We start from the raw sequence: 23,994 nt of genomic DNA, 5'->3' as shown, positions 1-23,994 counted from the left end.
CAACAGACGACTAGATAAACAAAATGTGGTCTCTATGTACCGTGGAATATTAGACAACCATAAAAAAGGAATGAAGCTCTGACACCAGCTACAACATGGATGAACCTTCCTCCAATAATCAAATTCATGCACACAGGAAATGGGGGTTACCATGCAGCTGGGGAGAGTTATTGTTTCATCGGTACAGAATTTCTATCTGGGATCATGAATAAGTTCCTCAGATAGATAGTGATGATAGTTGTACAAGATTGTGAATGTATTTCATGCCACCTGAGCTGCACACTTTAAAATGGTTACAATGGTAAGTATTGTGTGATACCTATTTTACCACCATAAAAAAAAAAATTAAAGGCTGCCTTATGAGGTGGGGCTCACCCCAAAGCACCATGCCAAAGCTATAGACTAGCCAAGGGGTAACCCTAGCCAACCTCTTAAGGGTCCCCCTACCTTTAAAAGATAAGATTTTCAAGCAATTGGAATACCATGGTTCTTTCTATCACATAAGCTTAAGAGAAGTTCAGGAGGTACAAGGCCCAACCAACCCCAGAACTGTTAACCAACTTAGAGGTGGATGAGCACATGGTTTAAAGACTAAAGCCTGCCAGGCACTGATGGGAAGTGAGTCATCTGTGGGCGAATTCAAAGACCCAGACCTAGTATCAGAATCTTGTTCACTTACGTCACCTGCAGCCCCACAGGTGTGCCATTATCCCATCGAAAGCTTCTATGGGATTCTTCTTCTCACACCTTGCTCTCATGCACCAGGAGCTCAATAAGAGTCATTGAATGAATGAATGATACACCCAACCATGGCACCCCCACCTAAAGGCTGAGATGTCCTAACCTCCCCATGCCAACCTACTGAAGGGAATGCTGGAAGCATCTGCCGTGTGCCAAGTGCCCTGCTCAGCTCCTTAATCCACAATTCCATGTAATCAGCATAACAATCCTATGTAACATGATCCTAATTTTATAAGCAAGGAAACTGAAGCTGAGAAAGGAGAGCTCATTTGCCCAAGGTTACTTAGCTAGTAACTTGAACTCAGACTGGAATCCAAGCAATCTTATTGGCAGATCCCAAGCTCACCTAATCACTAGGTTATACTGCTTTAAGCAACCACGAAAATTTCTAGAGACTCAATTACATTATTATTTCTGAGTCTTCATCTCAATTTTCCACTGGTCCCAGGAAACTGAGGGCATGCGTCTTTGGAACACAACCACTGCTTTAATCAACGACTGCCTAGTAACCCCCAGGGCGGGGGTGGCATATTTTCAGTCTTTTTTTTTTTTTTTTAAGATTTTATTAATTTATCTGAAAGAGAGAGAGAGATCACAAGTAGGCAGAGAGGCAGGTAGAGAGAGAGAGAGAGGAGGAAGCAGGCTCCCTGCTGAGCAGAGAGCCCCACGAGGGGCTTGACCCCAGGATCCTGAGATTATGACCCAAGCTGAAGGCAGAGGCTTAACCTACTGAGTCACCCAGGTGTCCCATATTCTCAGTCTTTACCAAGAACAGAATTTCTATTCCAACAAAACAGAGAAATCACCTCAATGGCCAAAAGCAGCAACTGTCCAGATGAAATACACAGCGAGCCACCTCCGTAATTTAAAATTTTCTAGTAGCCTCAGGAAAGAAAGAGTAATAAGATACAGGTAAAATTAATTTGAACAGATTTCATTAACCCAATCTGTCTGAAATAACATCATGGCCACATGCTGTCAATATAAAACATGATTAATGAGATATTTTCTATTCTCTTCTTCATACTAAGAGTTCAGAACCTGGTGTGGATTTGATACCAACAGCACATTTCAGTCAGAAGTCACCAGGTTTCAACTGCTCAGTAGCCAAGGTGGCAACTGGTTGGACATCCTTGAGTCTGTTTCCCTCTTTTTGTCATCCTTTCTTGTGTCTGTGGATGCCCTGCTTGGTCTCCATTGGTTCTGCATTTCTCCCCAATAGCTTTCATCTTAAGGGTCCCCCTACCCACGAGGGCGCCTGCGTGGCTCAGTGGGTTAAAGCCTCTGCCTTCGCCTCGGGTCATGATCTCAGGGTCCTGGGATCAAGCCCCGCATCGGGCTCTCTGCTCAGCGGGGAGCCTGCTTCCCCCTCTCTCTCTGCCTGCCTCCCTGCCTACTTGTGATCTCTGTCTGTCAAATAAATAAATAAAAATCTTTAAAAAAAGAAAAAAGCCTACCGTGAAATGAAAGTATCTGAGTGACAGAGTATGCGCCACCATGATGGTTCTCGCTAAACCAAGAGCCATGACCTCCGACCAGCTCACCGTGATCACCTGCACGTCCCCTTCGCCTTCTATCTGCTCTCGTTTTCCTTTCTTCCCTTCCAGGCCATGCCCCCTTTGGGGCACCCAAAGTAGAGCAGGAAACCTCTTTCTGGATCTGCAGCTGTCTTAGCATCCAGATTGGGACAAATCAGTGACTTTAAACCTCAGTAAATTCACTTGAAAAGCAGGAAGAACCACAGTTGCAGTCACTGCCCACTGGAGGGATGTTGCAAGGGTCCTAGAAGTCCGGCTGACAGTGATTCTCTGCTTTGACTGTCTCCTCCCCATTCCTCGGCTTCTCCATCCTCCGTCCCAGCTGCCATGTGTCCCTTGTCTTCCTCAGCTCCCGAACCCCTCCCCATTCCCCAGCTCCAGAGCGGCACTCTGGGGGCGAGGACGAACAGCCAGGTCCCAACAGTAGGAGCCCAGTGGGTGGGAGCCCAGAAAATGGCTGATGGTCTGGGGGAGGAGAAAGACTCCCCAGTCTTCTGTCCATTAGAAGAAGTTTCTGCTCCAGAACAGAATCCACTCCAAAAACCCAAAAGGGAGAGTGAACCCTTCAGAAACAACTTTCACCACTGACTCAGAGTTGTGAGACCACCCCCCAGCCATATCTTTATGAGAACAAGGCAGAAGGGCGAGGCTAGGTCTTCACAGGCTGGCCACTTGGTGTGGAAAACCAAGTCCTCCTCTTGTGTCCACAAGTCCCCAGATCCTTCCCAACTAGAAACAGAAAGATGAGATTCTAACCCGAGGCAACTGCCTCTTTAACCCTGAGCTCTTAGTCATCAAAACATAGGCAGGGGTGCCTGGGTGGCTCAGTGGTTTGGAGCCTCTCTCTTCGGCTCAGGTCATGATCCCAGGGGTCCTGGGATGGAGCCCCACATGGGGCTCTCTGCTCGGCGGGGAGTCTCCTTCCCCCTCTCTCTCTGCCTGCCTCTCTGCCTACTTGTGATCTCTGTTTGTCAAGTAAATAAATAAAATCTTTAAAAAAAAAAAAAGGCAACCAAAGAATAAAATAAAACATAAAGCCAGGGGCACCCAGGTGTCTCAGTCAGTTAAGCATCCGATTTCAGCTCAGGTCCTGATCTCATGCGTTGTGGGACTGAGCCACGCATCAGGCTCCACACTCAGTGGGGAGTCTGCTGGAGATTCTCTCTCCCTCTCCCTCTGCCCCTCTGCTCTCTCTCTCTCCCTCGCCCCTCTCTCTCTCAAATAAGTGGATTAAAAAATTTTTAGTAAATAAAAATAAGTGGATAAATTTTTAAGATTTAATTTATTTGACAGAGAGAGAGATCACAAGTAGGCAGAGAGAGAGGGGGAAAGCAGGCTCCCTGCTGAGCAGAGAGCCCCACGTGGGGCTCGATCCCAGGACCCTGACATCATGACCCGAGCTGAAGGCAGAGGCTTAACCCTCTGAGCCACCCAGGTGCCCCAGATAAATCTTTTTCAAAAAAGCATAAACTCATACTGAGGATAGGGGAAAACAGGCCCTTTTCACATGCCTGGTGAACAATAATTTGGCAAAACCTATCGTAAGTCCTGAGACTTTGCATATCTTTGAATTCAGCAATTCCCCTGGAACTGAAGGACTGATACAAACTCCAAGGATGTCTACTACAGTATTATTTATAATAATGGGAAGTTATAACATACACATCTGACAGTAGAATTTGTTAAATCGTGCTACATCCATGTATTATCCCACAGCCACTAAAAAATATTTAATACTATGAGAAGTTCCTGACATATTAAGTGCATTGTGTAGCTCCAGCCTTCCTCAGAGCTATAGGTTCAAAAACCTAGTTGTCTACCTGACACATGGAACGTGTCCAGATAGGACTTGACTGTCGAGCCCAACCTACTCCACCTCTACTCCCCATATTTCAAATCGAGGTACCACCAGTCACTCTGTTCTTAAGCCAAACGCCCAGGCATAATCCTCCAACCTTTATTTTCCCCATATCTGATTCACAGGCACCTCCGTCCACCTGACCTTCTGGATCCAGCCACCTGCCCCATTCCCCCAACCAGCATAACCGTCCAAAGCACAGTCACTCCTGGCTTTGGTTTCCACACTAACCTCCCAAATTGTCTCCCTGCTCCCATTCTTACACCCCATAGTCTATTTTCCCTGCAGCAGTCTGAAAGATCTTTTAAAAACATAACTCAGGGGCGCCTGGGTGGCTCAGCGGGTTAAGCCTCTGCCTTCGGCTCAGGTCATGATCCCAGGGTCCTGGGATCGAGCCCCTCGTGGGGCTCTCTGCTCAGCGGGGAGCCTGCTTCCCCCTCTCTCTCTGCCTGCATCTCCGCCTAATTGTGATCTCTTTCTCTCTGTCAAATAAATAAATAAAATCTTTTAAAATATAGATAGATAGATAGATAGATCAGTCACCTCCCTGTTCGTGCTTAGAACAAAATCCAAGTATCTTATCAAAGTCTTTTATGATCAGGGCCCTGCTTCTGTCTCCCACGGTGCCCTCACCCCTTCCCTGCCCACCCACTCCACTCCAACCACAGTGGTCTCCTTGCTGTTCTATTAACATTCCAAGCACGTTCCCACCCAAGAAATTTGCATCCGCTGTTCCCTCTTCCTGGTGCATTTCCCAGATAGGTCTCGGCTTGCTTCCTCAAGTCAGTAAAACCTCCTTGAGGGGGGCCCTTTGCAGATGATGCCATGACCCTCCCTCTTTCCCATGCTATTTTGGTTTTATTTTGGGTTTGGGGGGGAGGTTTTCCCATAGCAACGCTACCTTGTTACATTAGATTGTTCACTGGCCCCTCTGAACCACACCTCCTAGAATATATGCCCTTAGATAGTAATTTCTACACTGACTCTGGGCTTACCCACTTAACCTGCTTTGGCAAATGGGACACCGGCCAAGGTCATGGAAGCAGAGCCCTGAGAGGGGCTGCGCGACAGGGTGTATTGTCTTGGAACACTGTTGCTTCCACCAGGGAAGGAATCTGCCTGTCCTGCTGGAAAGACCATGGGGAGGGAAACCAAGGCACCCCGACCAACCACTGGCCGTGTGAGCAAGGCCGTCTTGGACCGTCCAGCACAGCTGAGCCGCCCAGTGATGGCAACCACATGAGTGATCCAGGAAAGATCAGCAGAACTAGGCCGTCCACCCTACAGATCAGAGATCAGCAAGCTACCTATCGTCCATGGGCCAAATCTGACCCACCACCTGTTCTCGTAAGTCCCCAAATCTCAGAATAGTTTTTACATTTTTAAATGTAAAAAAAAAAAAAAGTAGAAAATAATGTTTCTAGGACATGGGAAAATTATTTCAAGTTGGGATTTCAGGGTCCATAAATGATACCGCACGGGGAAACGTTCATTTGTGGATATAGCTCATCCATGGCTACTACGCGGGACAAGAGCAAGGCTGAGTGGCTGTGATGGGCCGTGGGTGTGCGTCACCCACAAAGCCTAAACTATTTACTCTCTGTCCCTTGACAAAAAAGGCTGTCAGGCCCTGCTTGCAGGCTGCCATCGGACTAACCTTTAAACAAATTTTTATCGTATTTACTCCGAAACCTTTGAAGATTTCTACCTCCATCCTCAAAGGAGGGAAGCTTTGTCAGTCTGACTCCCTTGTCCTTAGTCAGATCTCAAGAGCTTGTGATCTAAATTCATTTCCTTGGACACTCTATCAGGGACTCTCCATTCTGGACCCACTGGTCTCCTTGCAGCCCCACGAAGGCATCAACTGGCACGAAACGCCTTCAGCTTGTTGTCTTGCTGCAGGCTCTCCCAACCTACTGTGATCTAAGCCTTTCCCCATCCTTCTCTCCGTTCAGGGTCCCCAGCTCCCCAACCAAGAAAGCTACCCTAACTGCTCTGCCAAATGTTTCCCTGGGTGTATTCTATGGAACATCAGACCCAAGGGATATCCTTGGAAAAAGGACCCAACCCTCTCTTGGAGTCACCATGCCCATAGTTAGTATAGTAAGACTCTGAGAAGACTCTGAGAAGTCTGTTTCCCTTTGTTTAACACAACCTTTCTCGGGTGTTAGCACCCAAGGAATTCATCTTGTCTTCAGAGTACTGGTTGACCACCAGCATCTAGCACAGTGCCTAGATCACTAGTATGTGCTAGAAGAATGGAAAATGCTACCAGACCACAGAACTAAGGTTGCACAGAACATACTTTGAAAATGCTGCTCAAACTCTTCCTTCTCTCCCTCTGATCTGAGCTGTTCCCTTCCATGTCATCTAGCCCACACCACATAATGCTAATCATATCATCATCATAATTATGATTTATTCGACCCCTGCGGGCTGTGCTAGAGATAGCACTAGACCCTTGAAAATGTCCTGTCTTTCAGTCCTCATAACCACTGAAGTAGGTAATGTTATCTTTTTTTGCCATTGTGCCAAAAATTAAACCATGGGTCAGAAAATTTAAATTACTAGCCCAAGATAAAGTAAAGCAGAAAAGCTACAATTTAAAACTGTATTGGTCTCACTCCAAAGCTCATGGCCTTTCTTCTCTGCCAGAATACCTCCTGATAACATGCCATGGCCAGTCCTGTTGGCTGTCCACCCAACGTCCCTTCTTGACAGAACCTTGACTGTGTATGGAGTGACAACAGGTCAACCAAGGCAATGGACCACGACCCATCTAAACCACTCACGATGCTGTTCCCGCTTCCCCACCTCCCAGCATTGCAGCTGGGACTACCTATCCGACCAAGTTTCGGCCAATAAGACATTCTTAAACATCACTGGGTGGCTCAGTGGGTTAAGCCTCTGCCTTCAGCTCAGGTCATGATCTCAGGGTCCTGGGATCGAGCCCCGCATTGGGCTCTCTGCTCAGCGGGGAGCCTGCTTCCCCCTCCTCTCTGCCTACTTGTGATCTCTCTCTCTCTCTGTCAAATAAATAACTAAAATCTTTAAAAAAAAAAATAAAACATCATCTGTGGGTTAGGTAGCAAGAGGTATTCTGGGGAAGCAAAAAAGAAAAAAAAAAAAAGACATGAACCCTTTATATCTGCACACTCCTCACCTGGCGCCCCCCATCCCTACCTTGAACCTGGGTGTGATGGCTGAAGCTTGCAACCATTAGAAAAAGGCCACTGACAGCTCAAAGAGACGACAGCCCCGACGTTACTATCTTACTTGAGCCAACTCAAGCAGCCACATCCCTCCAGACTTGATGCCACACAAGGAAAAGAAGCCACTGTTCCCTTGAACATGTGGTTGCAATTTCCATTTCATGCAGTTTGAAAATATTCTTCACAGACCCACATGCTGCCCTCCCGTATCATTTGCTGTTTGGACTTGATCATTATTTCTCACACCTATACTGTGAGCCTTGTCTCCCTAATCATGCAGGACCCTTCTGGAAGGCTCAGTCCACGCTGTATATTTTTGTTGTCATGGGGTCATAGGCATGCTACCAAATTTTGCTTATTATCATAGTTTTCCAGGACATTCCATGTACTGCTTACTTCAGTGTTTGTGAGCAGGGAGTTCTCACCATCAAACTGCAGAAATATGTCCTAATCGGTGGGTATTCCTCAGAGTGTCAATGTGAAAACATGCATCGAAACACTTGGACTGTTTCTTAAATGCAGATTCCTGGGCCTTCCCTCTCCCCCGGCCCCCGACCCCCAGTCCCACCTGAATTAGAACCTCTGGGGTTAGAGGCTGAGAAGGCACATTTTTAATAAGTTCCCTTGGGCGGTTTTGATATACAGAAATATTTGGTTGATAAAGAACCTTGGTCCAAAACCTAGGCGAGGTTTGGCAAGATTTGGCTGTACCAGGAGTCACCAGCGCTTCCTCGGTGCCCCCCCCCCTCGCCCCAGGGACCCGGGAGAAGCATAGAGCTGGCAAGACTGCTGGAGACCCTTCCCTGCACAATACGTGTAAAGCAGTGGTGGGCATGCTCTTTGGCGTCCTGGGACCAGGAAACTGACAACCAGATGCGTTCCAAGTAATTGCAACCTCTTGCAACTCCACCCCCGGTTTTCAAAGAAAACCACGGAGCAGGAAAGAAGCCACAGAGGCCAGGGTCCACTGGGACCATCGTCATCATTCCAGAAGCTATCAGAGGATGGGCCATGTTGAGAAGAGTTGAAAACTAAACCAGGGGAACTTACACAGGGATACATAAATGAGCACTTGGGACTCCTGACTCAAAGGACCAAAGAGGACTGAGGTGGCCCTTTTGGGTTACTTATTTATTTACTGCCTGCCGTTCTGTGAGTTCACTGCTCACACAGAGACAGAAAGGTGGGCCAGGGCATCCCACACTTTTTCTTGCAGCCACAAAGTCCTAGCCTAGACTATTCTCCCAAACCTCCGAGAAAGCAAGTACCTGGTCTCCCAACAGCGTCCCCACTCCTCTGATCCCTCTTGACACGTATTTTATTTCATTTCTGAGGATCATTTTCCCACATGACAGGTGCACACAGACATGTATTCTAGGGGACCAAACAGCATATCACACACACACACACACACTCTCTCTCTCTCTCTCCTTTCAAATTGATGACCTTCCAAACAGCCAAAGTTAAAATCATGGGGCGGGGGGGGGGGGGGGGGGGGGGGGGAGAACAACTTTAAAGTGAATCAGAGAGTGGAACTTATCCAGGCAGGAACGGGGGCACAGGGCTCAAAGATTCAGCAGGGACGGAAGAGTTCGGGCCTTGGAAACTCCTGGAGTAGAAACAGAGGGAACCTCCAGCACCACACATGCCCACTTCTCCAGAGGGAGAACCCCTTTCCTATGCTCCCAGCCTGCACAGCCACTACCCTCAGCAAAGGCCAGCTAATGGGAGTTCCCAAATTTAATTAAGCCATGCATACAGCTGTTTTGAGGGAGAAGTAGAGGAACCCTTCAGATGTTTCCAACGACGTGGATGCCCAGTGGTTACGTGCACACCAGACATTTTCTAAAGCTCCTGAAACCTTCCTCCTTTGACCAAGCTGCCTTGGGAAGAAATAATTTCTGCCATCTTCTGAGTAACTTTGCATCCAACCCCATCCCCCCAAACTGCTTCAAACTCGCCCTCAAGTTCTTTTGGAGACAATGTTACAACTCGCCAGAGATGACTCCTCCTCCGACCCCTTTCCCCGCGGTCCCACCACGGATTCAAGAGTATTTTCCCATACCGCTTGCGTGTGCCGATGCAGGCACATTTTCTCTTATCTTTTTACACGTTTCAGGCCTGCAACAGCTCCCTGCATCAAACGGTTTGATTGGAAACTCAATGGGGATTTTTTTTTTCCTCTTTACCCCTTGACATGGATACCACTGAACTAAAACAAAAACAAAAACAAAAGAACAAAAACAAAATCCAAGGGGCAAAAGCGAGCCAGGGAAGGAGGCTGAGCGCGGAAGAGGTCTGTATTTATAGGCAGCCCCATTCTGTGAGCAAAAACCACCTTTGACCACCTGCAGAATGCGCAAGGTCACGTGGGTTCTCTGCAGCGCCTTAATGCCTTACCCAGCACACAAGCCCCCGTGGCATATAAACAAACCCACAAGCGGAAAAAAAGAGAGAACTCCCTCCTCGGAGGGGAAGCGAATGATAATAACAGCCGCAAGAATAATAATACATAAGGAATCACAATTACTACTACTACTACCACCACCCAGCCAAGCGTAGACGACAGCGGTACAGTAAAGGGACACCCAGGGCAGGCTTTGCAAAGAAGATAAATCACAGAAAACCAAATCCTGCCCACCTCGATACCTTCCCACACCCTCCCGCCCCCCAACAAACAGAATCAAAGGAAAGGGGGGTTGTGGGGAGCAAGGAGAGGGAAGGAAAGATTGCTTTTTTTTTTTTTTTTTTCCACAGGCAACACCTACCTCCAGGGTCCGGATCTCTTTTTGTGTGAGGTCGTTGGAGGTGGCACATTTGGTCCTAAGCCCTTCCAGGTTGGAGATGCTCAGGTCTATCATGTTTTGGACCAACTCGCACTGCTGTAAGGCTTTTTGCAAACTCAGAGGCTGCTGCTCCTCGCTTTTCGTCATGTTTTCCTCATCCATCGCTTGCTCGGCAAGCCCCCTTCCCCTCCTCCTCCTCCCAGAGAGAAAAAAGGGGGGGGGGCGTAGAGGTAGTCTACCCCCTACGCTCTCCAACCACTGCGACTTCTCAACAATGTCTCATGAAGAAGAAACCCAACATCTCACACAGGGTTGAGGGGGTGGGGTGGGAGGAGGGGACAAGAGCCAAAATTTATTATTTTATTTTGGGGTATCAAGCAGACTCCATTCGAATGTCTCCTCTTTTTGAGTCTCTGGTCCCTGAAAAGGAGAGATGCTGTTTCTCCGAAGCAAACCAGGTGATGTGATGCTGTCTGTACACTTAGGGAGGAGGAGGAGGAGGGGGAGGAGGAGGAGAAAAAAGAGGAGGAGGAGGAGGAGGGAGAGGAGAGGAGAGGAGGAGGCGAAGGAAAACAGCGCTCACTCTTTACACACCGGCTCCGTGAAGGACAAATGTATATATTTTTGGCTGGCTGGCTTTTATGTCAAAAAAAATCTGCTTTGCCCCCCTCCCAATTGCAGTGACAGGGCATTGTCCACCGTTTGGAGTGCTTTAGCGCGTCCTCAAGATGCTGTCTGCATTGCTCCCGCGGCTGCGGCGGCGACTGCGGCTGGCTGCTGTCTCCTCCTCGCGCTGCTGCTGCTGCTGCTGCTGCTGCTGCTGCTGCTGCTGCTGCTGCTGCTGCTGCTGTTGCTGCTGCTGCTGCTGCTGCTGCTGTTGCTGCTGCTGCTGCCGCCGCCGGGCTCCGGGGGTGACGGCTGCTGCATTCGCTCCTGCCTCGCTCCACACCGACATCTTGCCTGTCAATCAAAGGGCGGGGGGGAGCGAGCGCCGGCGAGGGATGGAGAGCGAGCGAGGGACCTGCGGGGAGCGGGTTGGTGGAGCGGCGCCGTGCGCGCAGCCGCCCCGGCCCGGCGCGCCAGGGACCCGCCGGAGGAGGCGGCCGCGGCGCGCGCAGGCTCGCGCACCTGCCCGCGGAGGGGCCGGCGGCCGGCGCGGGCCGGGGCGAGGGGAGGGGAGGGGAGAGGGGAGGAGGGGGGAAGGGGAGCGGAGGGGGGGCGGGATTCGCGGGGATGCGGAGCTCGTGTGGCGGAGTGCAATTACTACCGGGCGTGCGTGCGAGCCGGCGGGCGGGAGCGCGGGGGAGGCGCGCGCGGCGGGGGAGCCGGCGGGGAGTGTGCCCCGGCGCGGGGGCTGGGCGTGGGGGCGGCGGTGGGGGGAGGGGGGTGGGGGGGCCACTACTACGGCACGCTCTCGCGAGACGAGGCCGGAGTGCTGCTCAGCAGGTGCGCTCCGGCTGGGAGCAGGTGTGCACCCAACTTTCTTTTTTTTTTTTTTAAAGATTTTATTTATTTATTTGACAGACAGAGATCACAAGTAGGCAGAGAGGCAGGCAGAGAGAGAGAGAGAGAGAGGGAAGCAGGCTTCCTGCGGAGCAGGGAGCCCGATGCGGGGCTCGATCCCAGGACCCTGAGATCATGACCCCAGCCAAAGGGAGCAGCCCAAACCACTGAGCCACCCAGGCGCCCCTGCACCCAACTTTCAAACCCTTAGTGCGTGCTGGGGAAACGTCAGCGTGAACCTGGGCACGTCCTCTCTGGCTTTCTGGCTCGGGGATGTGTGTGTGTGTGTGTGTGTGTGTGTGTGTGTGTGTGTAAAACGAAACAAACCTGATCATCTTTCGTGAGCCCTGTGTGTGTGCGTCTGTCTCTCTGTCTCTTGTCCTTTCTTGTTACTGGAGAAAAATAGAACAAATCTGATAATCTTCCATGAGCTCTAGACTGCTGCTTCCCAGGGTGCGTGTGTGTGTGTGGTGTGTGTGTGTGTGTGTGTGTGTGTGTGTGTGTGTGTTCCTTTGTCCTTTCTTGTTACTGGGGCAAAGTAAAACAAACCTGATCATCTTCCATGAGCCGTAGGACGCTGCCCAACCCCGGAATTGGTACCCCGGCCTGCAGTTACCCAGAGGGGTGGCTTTTCCATTTGGAGGGGGAAAGGGGCTTTGCCTTAATCTGACTGTTATGCCCTAGGTGTCCTGCACTATCTGATCCCCACCTACCTAAAGGACCTTAGGCCAGCAAACTGTGGCTCCAGAGCTAAGAATGGTTTTTATATTTTTAAATGGTTGGGGAAAAAATCAAAAGATTTTGTGATGTGTGGGAATTATAAAAAAATTTTAATTTCAGTGTCCATACACAAAGTTTTATTGGACCACTGCCACAGTGGTCCACAGACATTTTTCTATGTCTGTTTACTGCTGTGTTGTCACAGCAAAAGTGCGTAGTTGCAACAGGCACTGTATGACTTGTAAAGCCTAAAATATGCGTTATATGGCCCTTTCCAGAAAAGTCTGCCCACCCCTGACCAAATCACCAAACATATTTTTGCCTCAGAGTTCTTTGCTCTCTATATCCACTCTGCCCAGACCACATTTCCCTCAAATTCTCTCCTGGTTGGTTCCTTGTCACTCAGTGTCGACTCAAATGTCATCCCAGAGAGCCTTCGTCTTCCTGATCATCTTAACTACTGGCAATCCCAATACCCACTGCTCAAAGGATGTGTTCAGGATAATTAGCAAAAGGCTCCTCTTTCTCCCGGTGAACAGAGCTCCATGCCAGGCAACTGGGTTTATGGAGCAGAGTGACTCAGAAAACATGGTAAAATATGTGTCCCTTAAAGGAAGCCACTTGAAAAGTAAAGAGAACGACAGCCAGTGATGGCAAGCTTTTTTTTTTTTTTAAGACTGTGGACCATGAGGTTTTACAGCTCATATAGAGCTGAATCAGCATTTTCTTTTCTTTTTTTTCTTTTTCTTTTCTTTTTTTTTTTTTTTTAAGATTTTACTTATTTATTTGACAGAGATCACAAGTAGGCAGAGAGGCAGGCAGAGAGAGAGGATGAAGCAGGCTCCCTGCTGAGCAGAGAGCCCAATGTGGGGCTCAATCCCAGGATCCTGAGATCATGACCTGAGCCGAGGCTTTAACCCACGGAGCCACCCAGGCGCCCCAGAATCAGCATTTTCAAAAGCCCTCTGTCGATGAGAAACTCAAGTGAGTTCTCTATGTCCTAGTCTTTTGAACTAGGAAGTTCATGGATTCCAATTCTCTGGTAAAATTCACTTTTCAACTCTTTTCTCCTTCTTTGGCTTTGCGTCTCTTGAACATATTAATCATGGTTATTTATTTACTTATTTATTTAAATTTATTTGACAGACAGAGACACAAGTAGGCAGAGAGAGAGGAAGGGAAGCAGGCTCCCCGCTTCACAGAGAGCCTGATGTGGAGCTCAGTTCCAGGCCCCCAGGATCATGACCTGAGCCGAAGGCAGAGGCTTTAACCCACTGAGCCACCTAGGTGCCCCAATCATGGTTATTTTAAAGCCCTGATTTTATTTCAGGGCTTTGATCACCTGCACACTCTGTTTCTATAGCCTGTTTTCTATTTGTTTTCAGGGATTTGTTCCTGTCTCTTGGCAGACCTTGTAATTTTTGTTGCATGCCATACAACATCTGTATATGAAAAATATATACCAAGTCTCTGGGTGATCTCCAGGAGTCCTGGAGAGGGCTCACCGTTTCTTTGCAACCAGATGGCATGGGGACTGAGCACTTTAATGCAGTCAGGGGCTGAGCTGGGTGGAGGCAGGGCTGCAGTTTTTTGTTTTTTGTTTTTTTTAAAGATTCTTATTTATTCATTTGACAGATAGAGATCACAAGCAGGCAGAGAGAGAGGGAGGAGGAAGCAGGCTCGATGCAAGGATCGATCCCAGGACCCTGGGATCATGACCTGAGCCGAAGGCAGAGGCTTTAACCCACTGAGCCACCCAGGAGCCCCAGGGCTGCAGTTTTTATAAGACTCCTATGTAACTCTGGTTCCCACCGCTAAGGCTTTGCCTTTCAGAGATTCCAAATGAGAACTTTAGGTCTTCACTGAGGTCCTTCCCCTGGTCCTGTGCTCTAATCTTTGTGGCCGTAGCATGGGAAGAATGCTGGATACACTGCTTTTCTTCAGGGGCTTTCTGTTTGGCTTCTAGCCTCTTGGCCTGCACTGTGGCAGAATTGCCAAATATCTTAAGAGGAAAACCACTTTTCTACCTTTCCCTTCTCTCTAGGATAGTCCCTAATTTTGTCTCTCCAGCCCTAAGACACCACCAGAATTCTGCCGGTTTCTCTGGCCCCCAGCAGCAGCATCCTTGCCTGGGAAAAGTCTAGATTTCAAGGCCCAAATTTGCAAATGCCCCAGGGAAAAAGTGGCTGCAGTTTGTCCCCCCACGTCAACGTTCCAGAATCTTGGCCCCTCTAGTTCTGGTTGCTTTGGCAGCTCTCTGCACGCCTTTAAGTAGGTGATGATGATGATGATGATGATTTGACTTGGCTTTCCTAGTTGTTCTCGGGGGAAGCAGAAGTTTTAAAAATGGAGGTAGCCCATAGTTCAGAAGTCATCAACAGGCAGGGCTGTAAGCAGCACACAAAGGCATTCCGTTTGCCCCCGCTTTCCCCATCCGATCACCACCAGCATGTCTTTCCAATTAGTTGCAAGAGTGGACAATTGTTACACTTCATATCCATCCAGCCCCCTTGAAGACCTTCCCTGTGTTTGAAAATGCCCACCTTATGAGTCCCACCTCTCCGTAAGAGAGAAACCAAAGCACTCTTCGAGAACCTTCCTTGCAACCAAGTTTCATGTGATCTGGACTCTACCATTCCACGCGTCACATGAGATTTTATACTTGAAAGCGAACGACAAAGAGGAGCCTATCTGATAGTGAGCGTGGCAGCCAGTGCGTCGGTGTCGGGCTGTTTGGCCCCTGTGTAAGCATGGGATCTGTGCTGAGGGGCATGGCCTGGCATTCACAGGGACCATCTGATGGAGCGGTGTGGGCATCACTCCCAGCTGGACAGTCCGAGCCTAACCCTCTCTTCCTGGAGATTCCTGGAGATTCTGCCACCTGTCTTAGGCTGCCTTGGCTAACATAACAAAATACCATGGATGGGTGGCTTCCATGACAGAAATTTATTTGTCTCCCAGTTCTGGAGGCTGGAGATAGTGGTGCCGGCACATTCAGGTTCTGATAAGAGCCCTCTTCCTGGAGGTCAGAGGGCGTCTTCTTGCTGTGTCCACACAGCAAGTCCACACAGCTCCCATGGTTCCTCTTCTTATAAGGCCATCGCTCTTTTGAATTAGGGCCTCACCCTTTGGCTTCACAAAACCCTAATGACCTCCCAAACATTGTAAAGGTCCATTGAGGGGGTTAGGGCTCGAGCGTGTGAATTTGGAGGGGACCCAATTCAGTGCAGAGTACCCCCGTTAAACCACTTGTACTTGATCCACCTGGAGTAGTACACTGTGTCCTTTGCAACAAAGAACCCTATATTCTTACCAATAATGTTGACATCAGGAGACACTTTCAAAAATGGATCTGGGAAAACAGGAAGATGTGGCCTCATTGGGCAACAACTGGTAGATCTGAGAGATAGCTGTCCCTCTGCCTGGGACACAGGCTCTCCAGTTCACCATGGACCCCACCTAACCGCCCCCCTACCTAACCCCCTTCATTCATTGTATCTCCTGCCTGGCCCCTGTTGGCATGTGCATTGGTTGCCCCTGGGATAGCGTACGGTGGTTTGCACCCCAGAGCAACAGAAATCTCGTGGATATCAAGGTCGGAGAACAGGAGCGGACGGCTGCACGTTGTGCTATGGTTGCTGGGACTTCATTCTGGAAAGTGCTCGGCACTTTGGATGCTGCATGTCTCACAGCGCCTTTATCCCCCCCCCCTTTTTTTTTTAAGATTTTATTTATTTATTTGACAGACAGAGATCTTAAGTAGGCAGAGAGGCAGGTGGGGTGGGGTGGGGTGCGGGGAGCGTGCTCCCCGTCGAGCAGAGAGCCCGATGCGGGGCTCGATCCCAGGACCCTGGGATCATGACCTGAGCCGAAGGCAGAGGTTTAATCCTCTGAGCCACCCAGGCACCCCCCTCACAGTGCCTTTAACAATAGTGGAAATAAATTCTTCTTACTGGGCTATGAAAGGATCTGAGCTTGGAAATATCACATCAGACCCCATAGCTCTGAGTTTCAGCTGTAAGAACAGGCCATATTAAAAGTCCAGTCCAGTCCGATCAAAACTGTACTCTCTTATGCGGTTTAATACCTCTTGCCCACCCCCTCAGCTCTGATCCACAGGTGGCTCAGGAATCTGCAGTGGAGATGAGCGCAGGTGTGTCCTCTCCTGTCCCTTCCCAGCTCACCTTGCCGGAGCATAGGAGCAGGAGAGCAAGAGGAAAAGGGACCCTTTGCTGAGAATGGGTATAGTTCTCTTGGGTGTCAGATGCCCCCCACTGCCTGCCTTGGCCTGACAAGAGCTGGTTGCACTGGGAGATCTTTGTAGAACCCTGTCGGGACCTTGTGAGCGCTCAGTGCATTGCTGGGTGACCTCTTGCACACCTCGTTTCCATTCAGACCCTGGGAAGCACCCCCACATTCTTTTTCTGAGGTCCTGGCTGAGTCCTCTTGGGTGAGTCAGGATGACTCAGACCTACACACATATTCGGGCCCCTGAGATATAGGGTGCACCTTTGCCCTCTGCCCTTGCTTCTCGCCCTATTGTCATGGACAGCCCCAGGCAACCTTCAGGTGGCACTGAGGTGCCGGTCACCGCCCCCCCCTTGGTGTTCCCAGTCTCATGAGTGATTCTGCTTTGAGCTCTCCTCTCCTGGCTTGGAGATCAGAGGGGAGAAGAAAACCACCTACAAAGACCTGTCAGAGAAACATTCTCTGGATAAAATCTGACCTTGTTTTATATAGGCTGGAAGCTGATGGTTACTGACGGTCAAGGGACCGGTCTGGTCACCTCTTGACAGGAGGAAGTATTGTTACGCATTGCCCTCAGCTTTGAAGCTTTAGCTGAAGTTCTGGGTCAACAGGAAAAGTCTCATTCCACATCTCGTTATATTAGCGATAAGCTGTCCCCAATATTTTCTAAGTTGCCTGGTGAATAGGGACCCAAATTGGAAAGTAGCGCGTTAGGAAGTAGGGGGGTGGCCGACGCCCCTGAACATAACAAAACTGACATGACTTCTCCTTGAAGGGCTCGACACACCGCCTTCCCAGGGCATTTCTTTCTTTTTTTGCTTTTCTTTTTTCTTTTTTCCTTTTTCCTCCTGATTCTTTGCTGGGGGATCAATCTCAGGACGCCAGCCCCCAGGATACAACCGAATCTTCCATAGCTGTGAGAGGACTATTATTGTTCTGTTCTAACTCAGTGATCCCCAAAACATAAATGGCTTTAAAAAAAAAATACCTTTGAGGAGTGCCGGCAGAATGCTCCTATCTTTAACCTTGTGAAGTCTTTCCAACATCAGAAAATGGACTTTTTCTAGAGTTCTCCTCCTTTTGGCCTTTTGCCTCTTTGTTTCTTAATTTTCCAGTGCAGGCAAAGCAACAGGATCCCTCTCTTGATGGCAAGATAACTTGAGCTCTCGGTAATGGACAATTTAGTCCGGTGATTTATGCTAGCTTTACAAATTAAGCACTCAACAATGCAGTGAATTTTTCAGAGACAGCGCCCTCAGGATGGAAGACGATGTATACTGTGACACCGGCCAACTCCTTAGTGTACATTGAAAGATTTCGCTGAAAGTTGCAGTAAAGTGAGGCCATTGACCAAACTTGCTTCCTTTTTTTTTTTAAGATTATTTATTTATTTATTTCACAGACAGAGATCACAAGTAGGCAGAGAGGCAGACAGAGAGAGAGGGGGAAGCAGGCTCCCCATGGAGCAGAGACCCCGATGTGGGGCTCGATCCCAAGACCCTGGGATCATGACCTGAGCTGAAGGCAGAGGCTTTAACCCACTGAGCCACCCAGGTGCCCCCCAAACTTGCTTACTTCTTACACCATCTTGCACTCCAAAGAAATCATCTGCTCTGCTTGGGTACTGGGGGTCACGGCTTGTGGGACAGATTGAGGCCATGGCCACTGCCCCCAGTCTGGGCCCCTGACAAAGGAAACAACGCACACGCATCCATCTGTGGCAGCCCCGATGAAGTTCCAGATTCTTTTGTTTGGTTTCTATTGCAGCTGAATGTACATAACATAAAATTTGCCACTGGTGACATTTATTACACTCAGGATTGTGCAACCATCACCACTCTATACTTCCAGAATGTTTTTGTCACCCAGAGGAAAGTCCCGTCCACATTTAGCAGTCATTCCACATTTCTGCCTTCTTCGGGCCTCTCGGGACCACTAATCTTCTTTCTCTCTCTGTGGACGTTTACCTCTTCCGGATTTTCCGTAGAAGTGGAATCTTACAATATCAGCCCTTCTGTGTCTTGCTTCTTTCACTTAGTGAATATGTTTGACCTTCATCCATGTTGCAGCATGGATCGGTGCTCTGTTCCTTTTTTACAGCTGAGTAATATTCCACTGTATGGAAGACCATATTGACACCTGGCCATCTGCTGGTGCATATTTAAGTTTTTCCATCATCTGGCTATTGTGAATAGTGCTGTTACGGACTTTGTGCACAAGTTGTTCCAACAGTGTCATGCATTCTTTTGGGCATACAAGCATCCCTTGGAGATGGATTTGGTTCCAGACCACTACAGTAAATATTACAAATGTTGCAATAAAGCCGGTCACGTGAATTTTTTGGTTTCCCCGTGCATATAAAAGTTATGTTTACAGGGGACTGCAGATATTAAGTGTCATAGCATTATGTCTTTAAAAAGCAATGTATATACCTTCATTAAAAAATACTTTATTCCTGGGATGCCTGAGTAGCTCCGTTAAGCCTCTGCCTCGGTTTCAGCTCAGGTCACGATTTCCTGGGTCATGTGATTGAGTCCACATCTGGATCTGTGTTCAGTAGGGAGCCTGCTTAAAGATTCTCTGCCTCTGGGGCTCCTGGGTGGCTCAGTGGGTTAAGCCTCTGCCTTTGGCTCAGGTCATGATCCCAGGGTCCTGGGATCGGGCCCCGCATCGGGCTCTCTGCTCAGCGGGGAGCCTGCTTCCCCCTCTCTCTCTGCCTGCCTCTCTGCCTACTTGTGATCTCTCTCTGTCAAATAAATAAATAGAATCTTTTAAAAAAAAATAAAAAGAAAGAAAAAGAAGAAGCTTGAAATATTACAAGAACTATCCAAATGTGACTCGGTGACACAAAGTGAGCAAATGTTGTTGGAAAAATGGCACACACAGACTTGCTCAATGCAGCGTTGCCACAAACCTTCGATTTAGAAAAAAGCACAATATCTGCAAAGCTCAATAAAGGGAAGGATAATGAAACGATATATGCCTGTATATGCAGGAGCAGGGATGATGGTCATACGATAATTCAGTTTAACTTTTTGAGAAACTGCCAAACTATTTTCTATAGCTGTTTGCACCATTTAACATTCCCCCAGCAACGTGGGAGGCTTCCAACTTTTCCACACCCTCCCCTCCTGACTCTTCTTGCATCGACAGCATCTCTTGAGAAAACATAGCGACGGGACACCTAGCAAAGTCTGCACGCACACACGCATTTCTTGAGTGCCTATCACGTGCCAGGATGGTGCAATAATATAAGATTTAAATATTAATTAAAAAAAGAGGGATGCCTGGGTGGCTCAGTTGGTTGGACGACTGCCTTCGGCTCAGGTCATGATCCTGGAGTCCCGGGATCGAGTCCCGCATCAGGCTCCCAGCTCCATGGGGAGTCTGCTTCTCTCTCTGACCTTCTCCTCGTTCATGCTCTCTCTCACTGTCTCTCTCTCAAGTAAATAAATAAAATCTTTAAAAAAAAAAAAAAAGAACAGTGCAGGGGCGCCTGGGTGGCTCAGTGGGTTAGGCCGCTGCCTTCGGCTCAGGTCATGATCTCAGGGTCCTGGGATCGAGTCCCACATCAGGCTCTCTGCTCAGCAGGGAGCCTGCTTCCTCCTCTCTCTCTCTCTGCCTGCCTCTCTGCCTACTTGTGATCTCTCTCTGTCAAATAAATAAACAAAATCTTTAAAAAAAAAAAAAAAAAGAACAGTGCATTCTTCAGTTTTCTTTCAGTTGGAAGAGATGAAAACCCAAAATGAGCAAAAAAGTGATTCACATCACCAGGAAGTTGAAGGGAGGAAACTCGCTGCAGCCTGGCATCGTTCCCATTCTGTCCCTGTCCCTCAGTCCTGCTTTCTTCCAGGGAGGCTTCCCTTCAAGGTGGTTTCTCCCCCAGGTCGTGGCTAAGATGGCCACCGAGAGCTTAGCAACCCTATCAGAAGTAGAGTTCCTTCCTCCTTATTTCTGGTTTAGTTCCAGTTAACTTAAGTTGCAGGACTGATTGCGCACTAACCTGGTTCAGGCCACGATTTCCTGAGCCAGTTGTGTCAACCAAGGAGATGGAATGTGCTGACCGGCCACGTCTGGGTTGCCGAGGACTGGTATCCACTCCACCCAAAGTGTGTTGTCTGAGCTTAGGGGACGGCTGGCGCCCCTAAAGGAAAAGAAGAATGCTATTGTCAGAAGAGGGAATGGATGTTGGGCAGACCAAAGCCTTGACCACATTCCACTATCCTTGAGGGGGTCATGGTCTAATGGGGGAGACCCATGCAAATGCATCCTGTAATTATACGATGCTTCTGGAATAAAGGAGAGGAATCCATTACCCCTTTGCAAGGGAAGAGACTCTGGGAATCTCTGTCGTGGGCATGAGTCTGAAGCTGCGACTGAATAAGGAATAGGAATCCTCCAGGCGACATCAAGGAAGCTTGTGCCAAAGCCCAGCTTCCTGAAGTCACTGCCATTAGACACAATTGCAAGAAACAGACTTGTCCCAATGATTTTTGAAGTCGGTCAAAAATACTAAAACTATTGGCCTTGCCTTGAGAAGGCTTTTGCTGGTGGATGAGACCACTGCCAGACCTCCCTCTACTGGTTTACTAGATGTGTTAAAACTGGGACAATCCAAGGTAAAGTGGGACGGTTTGGTCCCCCTATTCTTAAGTCCCTGCCTCGTGGACACGTATGAGTGGGCTCAGAGTTAGGATTAGTGCTGTGGGGGCAGCTGTTATGTAAAGATGATCCCTCTGTTGAAACAAAACATGCCCACAAAAGTTCACAGCAGCAGTAGTCACAATAGCTGAAAGGTGGAAACCACCCAACTACCTGTCACCTAAAGAGCTGGACAAACTGTGTGGCATATCCATACAACAGAATTGTATTCAGTAAATAGGAAGGAAGCACTGAGGCATGCTACAATGGGCAATGAACTTGAAAACATTATGCAAAGGAAAGAAGCTAGACACAAAAGGCCTCAGCCTGTAGGATTACATTGATAAGAAATATTCAGAATAGGCAAATCCACAGAGAGAAAGCAGGTGGGTTGCAAGGGGGGGGTGGGGGAGGGGATTCAGAGGTATTGGTTTTCTGTTTGGGGTAATGAGAAAGTTCTAGAACTAGATAGAGGTAATGGGTGCACAACATAGGAAAGGCTATTCAACTTTGGGGCCCAGAGTCTCCACCCCACTCCAGTCTCTGCTCCCCAAGCTTTCTCCTGAGGTCCTCATCTGCTCTACCTGCTGGTCCCAAGGCACTAGAGGGCAGGACTTCCAGTACTTGCACAGAACAATGAGAAGAAAGGCAGATGCTAAAATATGGAAATCAGGCAATTGATGTGGTGATTTCCATTTTCATTCCTCCAGAAATGAGAGGTCAGTGAATTCCGTTTCCCAAAAGTCTTACACGACTTTCCAAAGGGTAAGGAAATTTCCCCTTCATGCAATGTCTATGCGTAGGAATCACCTGGGAAACTTTTTTTTTCTTAAATGTTGGTGCCTAGATCCTACCCCCGCCCCAGAGATTCTGATTTATTTGGTCTGGGGCGGCATTGGGATTTTTAAAAGCTCCCCAGGGTAATTCTGATGTTGAGCCCAAGTTGACACCTACGGCTTTACATCTTCCTTTTCAAGAAGGGCCCCTTTTCTGGCCTCAGACATCACAGAGACACACACGTTGAGAATCTTTACAGCTTTTACTTTAAAGTAAGTGTCTTTTGTTGTTGTGGATAGCTACCCCGGCAAACATATGCTACCTTCAGCTGCTCCGAAGTTATCTTGACGGAGACAAAAAAGCAGAGGAATTAAATAATCTACGTTTTGGTAGGGGACTCCGTGGCCTCCTTATCAACAACAGCATCGAAAGCACCTCATAAAAACCTGAAAGTGAACCCTGCCTTTGTGTCACTGACGTGAAGGGCTCCTGCCTATACATAGTGTGCCATAGACTAAGGAAACAGTCTGATAAAGGACACATGCTGGGGCACCTGGGTGGCTCAGTGGGTTAAGCCTCTGCCTTTGGCTCAGGTCATGATCTCATTGTCCTGGGATTGAGCCCCGCTTCCGGCTCTCTGCTTGGCAGAGAGCCTGCTTCCCCCTCTCTCTCTGCCTGGCTCTCTGCCTACTTGTGATCTCTCTCTCTCTCTCTGTCAAATAAATAAATAAAATCTTAAAAAACAAATTTAGGAGCTCCTGGGTGGCTCAGTGGGTTAAGCCTTTGCCTACAGCTCAGGTCATGATCTCAGGGTCTTGGGATCAAGCCCCACATCAGGCTCTCTGCTCAGCTGGGGGCCTGCTTCCCCCCCTCTCTCTGCCTGCCTCTCTGCCTACTTGTGATCTCTCTCTCTCTCTCTGTCAAATAAATAAATTAAAAAAAATTTAAAAAAATATTTTTTTTTAAATTTTAAAAAAGAACACATGCTGTTTACCTGGGCTAGAGTCTTAATGGCTTGTCACATGAACCTGTGTGCATTGTTCAAAGTGATCACCCCTTTCCAGAGTGCCACTGTGAGGCTGTCACTGACATCCTGGCCGTGCATTTTCCATGGGCCCCTGCTTGTGAGCGGTCCACCAGGCTCTCCCAACGGGACGAAAAAGCAGCTGCTGGCAGGACAAACAAAACCTGTACCCTAGTCTGGACATCCTGAAGGTGTGCTACCTTCCCTGGCCCATGCCATTCCCGCATTCCGTGGTTCTCCCAGCCAGAGAAGAAACCCACGCCCGCCCGGCCAGCTCAGGCCGCGGGCCACGCCTCGTGCACCTGCTACGCACACTGTACCACAGCTGGTCGGCTGCATCTCGTGGCCCAGGGTTGGCCCGTGTTCTAGCACCCATCTGTGACTTCGGGTTGGGGGGGTTGGGGGGGAGGAAAAGAAAACGAAGAAAGAAATGACCAAAATTGCTCGCATTGTCCTGGACGAGCCTCAAATCCTCCACAATTCGATTGCCTTCTGGAAGGCACAGACCCTGAGTTCATTGAGCCTCTTTTTGTATTTGAGTCTGAACACGGGAGCTGATGGCCCTTTAGAAGTCTCCTCTGTGATTTCTCGACTTTCCCTTTCTTTGAAGAAATGGGGAAAAAATGAGAAATGCTGAGTGGGGCAGATCATAAGTTTTCCCCTGTCTTGGGCTTTTGTGCACAGAATCAGATAAATCAGTACCAGTTTAGTCTACCTGGTAAATTGAGAATGTGTTTTATTTTTGTCATAGGAAGTACAAATGTTGGCTTTTTGTTTTGAAAGACAAGCCTAGTCCACGGTTTCGACTGAGCAGAAAGGTTACAGACCTCGGACCAGGGACCCTAACCTCGTCCGTATTCTTGTATTCATTTAACTCAATGATCAATTAATTTCTGATTATAAGCAAAGAGTCTGATCTACTGATAAAACAACAGGAATCTGCAGA

At 48.6% G+C, this 23,994-nt stretch overlaps 1 protein-coding gene and 1 long non-coding RNA gene across 6 annotated transcripts in view; both read right to left on the bottom strand.

The window, feature by feature from the left end:
- KSR2 (kinase suppressor of ras 2) overlaps positions 1-10,642 on the bottom strand; it is a gene marked incomplete at its 3' end in the record, with an annotated part of 402,908 nt that extends 392,266 nt beyond the window's left edge. For all 4 annotated transcript variants that reach the window (XM_082699771.1, XM_082699770.1, XM_082699772.1 and 1 more), the window contains exon 1: positions 10,118-10,642. In XM_082699771.1, coding sequence (XP_082555897.1) covers positions 10,118-10,297 — 180 coding nt within the window. In that variant the 5' untranslated portion in view covers positions 10,298-10,642. The remainder of the gene's footprint in view (positions 1-10,117) is intronic.
- Positions 10,643-10,652: 10 nt separating this feature from the next.
- LOC309848330 overlaps positions 10,653-23,994 on the bottom strand; it is a 32,365-nt gene continuing 19,023 nt past the window's right edge. The window contains exons 2-3 of one of the 2 annotated variants that reach the window (XR_014302959.1): positions 20,610-20,750; positions 10,653-11,156 (exon numbers count right to left, since the gene is read on the bottom strand). This is a non-coding gene — a long non-coding RNA (uncharacterized lncRNA). Of the gene's footprint in view, positions 11,157-11,402; positions 11,466-20,609; positions 20,751-23,994 lie in introns of those variants that run through there. The other variant, XR_014302960.1, reaches the window with a different exon arrangement.

This window comes from Mustela nivalis (assembly GCF_964662115.1).
Source record: "Mustela nivalis genome assembly, chromosome: 14".
Lineage (NCBI taxonomy): Eukaryota > Metazoa > Chordata > Mammalia > Carnivora > Mustelidae > Mustela > Mustela nivalis.
The sequence above is the reverse complement of the archived record's forward strand: the minus strand, read 5'-3'. Positions and strand labels throughout refer to the sequence as shown.